This window comes from Giraffa tippelskirchi, chromosome 6 (assembly GCF_054371585.1).
Source record: "Giraffa tippelskirchi isolate mGirTip1 chromosome 6, T2T-mGirTip1v1.2.pri, whole genome shotgun sequence".
Classification (NCBI taxonomy): Eukaryota; Metazoa; Chordata; class Mammalia; order Artiodactyla; family Giraffidae; genus Giraffa; species Giraffa tippelskirchi.
In genome coordinates this window covers 152,521,773-152,528,571 of record NC_137280.1, presented here as the reverse complement: position 1 = coordinate 152,528,571, position 6,799 = coordinate 152,521,773, and the positions used below count along the sequence as shown (strand labels likewise).

The 6,799-nt window shown below is 43.4% G+C and overlaps 2 protein-coding genes across 8 annotated transcripts in view; one reads left to right on the top strand and one right to left on the bottom strand.

The window, feature by feature from the left end:
- Positions 1-1,608: 1,608 nt before the first annotated feature.
- ZCCHC9 (zinc finger CCHC-type containing 9) overlaps positions 1,609-6,799 on the bottom strand; it is a 59,567-nt gene continuing 54,376 nt past the window's right edge. For all 7 annotated transcript variants that reach the window (XR_014057532.1, XR_014057531.1, XR_014057534.1 and 4 more), the window contains one exon: positions 1,609-2,804. The gene's annotated coding sequence lies outside the window, so the exon portion shown is untranslated. The remainder of the gene's footprint in view (positions 2,805-6,799) is intronic.
- The window catches only part of ACOT12 (acyl-CoA thioesterase 12), a 40,028-nt gene continuing 37,172 nt past the window's right edge, over positions 3,944-6,799 (top strand). Inside the window, exon 1 of the mRNA XM_081503826.1 lies at positions 3,944-4,076. Within this exon, the coding sequence (XP_081359952.1) occupies positions 3,944-4,076 (133 nt within the window). The remainder of the gene's footprint in view (positions 4,077-6,799) is intronic.

Sequence of the window (6,799 nt, the reverse complement as noted above, 5' to 3'; positions counted from 1 at the left end):
CCTGGAGTCCAGAAAACTGTCAACCAGTGGCAGTGGTATCCAGGAGCCTCCACTGAGCAGGTCCTGGGAAGAAGGTGTGTGTGTGTGTGTACTCAGTCGTGTCCGACTCTTTGTGACTCCCTGAACTGTAGCCTGCTAGGCTCCTCTGTCCGCGGAATTTTCCAAGTAATACTAGAGTAGGTTGCCATTTCCTACTCCAGGGGATCTTCCAGACCCAGGGATTGAACCTGTGTCTCTTGCCTCTCCTGTACTAGCTGGCAGATTCTTTACTACTGCGCCTCCTGAAGGTGAGGCCAAGCAAACCCTGAGAAGTGAAAAAACTGGACTTAATACACATGGCTTTTGTTCAAAAAATAAAGTGCTGCACTCCACATGTCAGGTGACACCTGGCTTGTGCACCTAATGCTTGTCTGTTTGAGAGCTTCGGACACAGAAGGCACAGGAACAAACAGGAGGAAGGTTGGCTTGAGGCTTCAGATGCTCAATGGGACAGTTCAATTTCCTAAGGTCAGTGTGACCCCAAGAAGAGGGTCCAGGAGCAAAGAAGATGCTCCAGGCAAGAAACTGGCACTCGAAATATATGGAAACCAATTCTGATTTTTTTTGTTTAGAAACTTCATATTTACACTGTGAACCACATCCTTATAAATTTGAATTTGAAAACATTGAGCTGGCACCTTTCCTAACCTGTACCAAAGGTGGAGATAGAGACTGCTAGCTAATAAAGTTCATCCCTGTATGAAATATATTAAGTTACCAGACCCTCTGCCTGGGGTTCCTCTCATAAGAAGAAAAGGTTTCCAGCTGCCCCTGACGTTCAGGACAGTAAGTATCATGCTCTTGGCACCTTGCCTGCAGCCCCTTGGCACTTGCCATCCCAGCTTTAGTACAAGCTGACAGCATCCTCTCGCCCTATGGAGGCACAGCTCTCAGCACAGAGCTGCTCTCGCCCTGAAATCAGAAGTGCTGAGGAGTTCAGCTGGGAAGCAGCCCTCAGCAGTGAAGGGTGGGAATTGGAGGGTAAAAATCCCAGCTCCCACTTCTCTGGGAGGAATAACTCAGGCAGGTTCTTCACAAACGTTAATGTGCTTACGACTCCCTTGGGAATTGTAATAATACACAGCTTCTGACTTAGCAAGCTGGGGGTGGCGCCTGAGATTCTGCATTTCTAACAGAATCCCAGGTGATGCTGATGCTGATGGTCTGGGGAACCACACTTTGACTCTCCTACAAGTGCTTTCTGCAGTTTTCTCCCAAATAAACTGCTTGCTGTCAAATTTCTGATGGAGGGTCCACTTTGGGGGGAAGCACTTTTTTTTCTCTTTTCTTATATTTCATGTTCCTTGTTCTCAGTTTTCTCAGAGCCTGACCATTAACTTTGCAGTGTGACCCAGGGTAAATACCTCATTTCCTCACGTCCAGAATGAAGGGGTCTGACTATCTCATTTCCCTCCCACTCCAACATCCTAAGATGTTCTTATTATTCTAGTGATTATCATATTCTCTCTACTCTTCTCGAACAGCTCTCCTGCTCTTGCGCATGACCTTCTAAAATCAAGCTGGCTTCAGAGCCAGTTCATTTTCAAAAGATGTCTCTAAACAGAAATGGAAAGATGGAAGCCTTTTCTTCAAACATAATAGCAGAAATCTTTGACAGATAAAGGATATAGCAAATGTTCATACATGCTGATGCTATTCCAAAAAAAACATAAGAACAGTAGTTTCAGGCAGAGGCTATAAAATTGAAAATTGGTACAAAACCAACGAAAGCTAAGAAACCATAATCAAAACATCTAATAAGGAGATCATAGATATAACAAAGCATAATGGTGACTTTGTGTTCTTTGTCTGCTTCTTTGGTCACACGTTCCTAGACATACAAACACAGACACATGCTGTCCTTTTCCAGATAATCATTTTGGAAAGTCAAGTATACATATAAAGCAAGTACCTACATATTATTACATTAGTCACCGTTTTTTACCCCAAACAATAAAACCCAGCCTAAACATGTTTTATTTCCAATAACTTAATAAATTTTCTAAAATATTAATAAATGAAATTTGCACATGTAAGTGTTAGGCATTGCTGTGTAACAATCCCCCAATCACAGTGACAGACAAAAATAAATAGTCAAATCTCATTCAGGAATCTGCATGTCTGCTGCATGGCTCAGCTTCAGGCTGCAAGTCTGCAGGTCGGCTGGAATGGCTCTGCAATATGTAAATGCAGCCCGGCACCCAGATGCTCATGGGGCAGAGACTCAGGCACAGCATCTTCTCACTGCAGAGGTCAGATGTCCCTAAAAATAAGGGCTAGGTTCAAACTGGTACACCGTTACCTTCTCAAATTCTATAAAATGCAAGTCATATGGCCAAGCCACACACCAGTAAGTGCCTCCTGTGGAGTTATCAGTAGATGGACTGAGTATTTGCTGAATAATAATCCAACCTGCCAAGAGGCTATAAAGAACTCTAGAGGCACTTTCTAATGAGGAATGACAAAAGTGATGAAAGTAATAACACTGTTATTTGAAAATCAACTTATAAGGGGATCATCCTGGAAGCGTAAGTTTTAGTTTGTTTAAAAAAGTCATTTTATAGAAGTCAAACTTCCTACTTACCCAACTGAACGTATCCAATTCTTAAGCTCATATGGGACAGAAACCTACCTCAGAGGATCCTGAAAAGCTATCAGGTCCATGTTTCCTTCATTCCTCTCTTATGTTAAAAGAGCTTTTAAAAAAGAAGCAAAATTACCAGAATCTCCATTCAGATGCTCCAAGCTGGGGCTTAGCAAGCCATCTGCAAAGGGATGAAAAAGCAGCACTGATTTGTTGGAGTTGGTTAGACTTTGTGGTAAGTCAGGAGCCCTGAGTTCAAGTCAACTCAACTACCTTAACTGCTCCTTTTACATCAGCTGCCTGCCTGACACACCCTTCCAGGCACCCATTTCCTCACCCATGAATGCCCTCCCAGATGCAGCCAGTCCTCCTAATATGACATCTATGGTTCTATACTATGTTATAGGTTTTCTGGTGTCACTGTTTCCTTAATGGGGAGTGCTTTGTAGAATCACTGATGTCAGCTCTAGAAAGCTTATGTGTGCTAAAGGTTGACAATGAGAAATCTTATTTAATATTCTAGATTCTGTCTCTCATCAAGAAGAAATTCTCTTGGGATTTGTTGAGATCATTTGCAATGCAGCAACAGTTTATTCCCTACGTTAAAATCAAAAGGTTGCCTTCCCTTATTGGGTGACTCTGATATGCCAGCAAAAATCAGCCCCTCTTTGTTTGTTTGGCTGTGGGGGTAATTTCATAACAAAATGATGAATAATAGAGGGGCTTTTTTTTGAGCCATTATATTATGCTAAGAACCAGAAGGTGGATTTTGAACTAGGGATGAGAGGAGTGATTGCCCACCCTACCTGGCAGTGTACAGCAGAAAAAAAAAAAAAAGAAAGAAAAGTCAAATACTTTAAAAATCAACTTCTAAAGCGAAAGGTCTACATTTCTCTGGAGAAAATTTAACTAATTAATTATTAACTCCCCATCACTTGTCAAGTTCTTCAGGCAGACAATAACCTCATTGTTTTACTTGGGAAGCATCCATGTCCCCTTAGCCAGGCACACGCCGGTGAGTTTTGTACTTCATCTCACTAATTCTCTGCACAGTCCTCTGAGATAAGCGCCATCTCCCCTTTATAGGTGAGAAACCCGAGCTGGTTCCAGCTTTGCCAACCTCGGTCGCCCCAGATTCAGTGAAGAGTTCCCTTTCACTCTCCTTGCGACATTCCTGGCACCTTAAATCTCACCTCCTGGGTGCAGCAGGGCGCAGGATGAGGGCTGGGGACAGCGGCTCAGTGCCCTTTGGAGCTGGGGCGGGCCCGGCCGGTGGCCAGGCGGCGCCCAGGCCCAGTCGCTTCGCACTGTTGACGAGCCATGGAGCTGGAGCGGCCGGCGCCCGCGGAGGTGCGCATGAGCCAGGCCATTCAGCCTGCGCACGCCAACCCCCGGGGCGAGCTGAGCGCAGCACAGCTGCTCAAGTGGATCGACACCACAGCCTGCCTGGCCGGTAGGAGTGCTGGAAGGCGGGTTAAGACCAGGGAGGCTCGGGGTGCCGGGGGTCCGGAAAGGGGGGAGCCCTACTTGGGGGGCCCAGTGTGTGTTGGGGAGGCGAGTGTCCGGGATAGCGGGGAGTGCCTGGGAAGCGGGCTGGGATGTGGAGATGCAGGATGGCGGGTGTCAGGAAGGCAGAGGTCAGGATGTCAAAAGATCTGGGGCAGTGGGGTGCGGGTCTGCGCCACCCCAGGACCCGGAATGGGTAAGGAGGGAGAAAGAAGGAGAGGAGGGTATTTACAGAGTTTTAAGCCTTGTGCAGCTGGGAAATAATGATTGAGATTGTTTATCCAGTACTGGGAATGTCCTGGACCAGTGGTTCTTTATCCCATTAAATAAGCGAGGCCCCAAGAGAACTTTCATGTGGGTTCTTTTTTATATACATATTTACCATATATGAAATTTTAAAAAATAATTCTTTCTAAAATAACAAAAATCCATTACATATTTTTGTTGTAAAATAACTATCTTCAACAAGAACATAAGTGTACTTAGAGAAGTGGTATTGGCTTACATTTCTGCAGATCTCTTTGACATTCAATTTAATACATCACCCATCTCCCATACCTGCTTCTGAATTCAGTTTGTTGCCTTCCACACCCTTGTGTAGTCTCCACGAAGGATCTTTGCACCTGCTGTTCTTTCTGCCTTTGCACTCTTCTCTTGGCCCTTCCTTGCATTCCGTCTCCACTAAACATCATTTCTGCAGAGCAGTCTATCCTAACCACCTGCTGTACACTTGCACCCTTTCATCACTTTTATCACAACACCCTGCCTAAATTCCTTCACACCGCTTAACACAATCTGCAACTACTTTGTGTATTAGTATGTTCACCTTTGATTTCCTGACTGGCCAATTAGCATGTAAACTAAAGCTAGTTCTCTAATGCTTACTAAGCACTAAACAAAAACCTCCTGATTATATGGATGGGTAACTGAATGGATGTGTCCAGAACCTGCAATCTTATTTAGGAAGCCAGGCTTTGCATACGACACTTAATAGACTCAGCAAATGTACATTTTAAGTAAACTATGTTAGGATAAAATATTAGAGCTGGAAGGAGCTTAAGATCACGTATCCCAGGATTCTTATTTTACAGAGGACAAAAGTAAAGCTCAGCTAATTACAAATCCCTGCTTTCCTCAATGAGTGTTCATACAATTTCTAATCCCCTGTGTGTTAACCATCTACAAAATTCAGTCATATATCCAATGCCAGTCTGTTTGATTTCTATTTATTGATAGGAATGTTTGGTTTCTGTCTTAACAGTTTTAATCAGGATTTGAGGTTGGTTATAATAACATAATAAAGGCGACATGAATACAAATGTAATTCACATGGAGGAGAAACCAGTATAGAAATTATGGAGGTTGCTAATAATAATGATGCCTATTTCCATGGCAACTGCATTCATCATGTGAATATTGAAGTGACTTTTAAAGTTACCTCACTCAGTGCTTCTGTCCTGTAATGAAGGAACAATTGCCCTCTTGCAATTTTCATAAAAACTTCTATGATTTTACATATTTGGAAACTCAGACCACAGCAGGAGTCAACTGATAACCAATTACTGTGGACCTTACTAGTTATATTATTAATAATACAATATTGAAGAAACCTTTATGATAAAGTTGGTTTGGAAACATGGTTAATACCTGTGTTAAACATTCCACAGTAAGAAGAGACACCACATAAGCAAAGGACATTATTTAGCCAGTGAAAGTGAAAGTCACTCAGTCGTGTCTGACTCTTTGTGACCCCATGGCCTATACAGTTCATGGAATTCTCCAAGCCGGAATACTGGAGTGGGTAACCTTTCCCTTCTCCAGGGGCTCTTCCCAACCCAGGGATTGAACCCAGGTCTCCCATATTGCAGGTGGGTTCTTTACCAGCTGAGCCATAAGAGAAGCCCAAGGAAACTGGAGTGGGTAGCCTATCCCTTCTCCAGTTCATCTTCCTGATCCAGGAATCGAACCAAGGTCTCTTGTACTGCAGTCGGATTCCGTACTAACTGAGCTATAGCCAAGGTGTAACTGAATCTTTGGCACAGAAATTGCTCCATCATGGCATTATATTTAATACAATAGGAGTAATAAAAAAAAACAACCACCTGTTTTTTTCTGGCATTTTCCCAACCAGAGTTCCTAGTGACCCACACTTCTGTGTAGACACAGTACTGTGACAAATAATGATCACAACTGTGGCACCAAAGTACTTCCATGACACCCAGGCACTGCTAGATTCCAAAATGCCTTCTCGATATTTAAAGGAAGATTAAATACATTCACTATCATGTTGCCGTTAGACCTCATTTCTGTCAGTGGCCCCATTATTCTTCTCATATCTTAATCCTAGAGGCTTGAAGCCATCTATGAGTCATTCTCCACCCACCATATTTTAAAATATCTCAGACTCACATTTCCTTCTCTATTTCACTTGTGCATCTTTTCCAGGGTTCACTCTTTCAGGAATGGCACCCAAATATCCAGTGATGCATGCCAAAAATCCAGGCATCAACCATCCTTGATTCTGTACCTTACTTCTCTCTCCATGTATCTAATCTATGAACCAAGTCTTATCAACGTTCCCTCGAAGCAATCTCTCAAACCCAAGCATCTTGCTAGCCTCCACCGCCACCACCTAGTACAGGATATACACCATCTTTCATGTGGACTTCA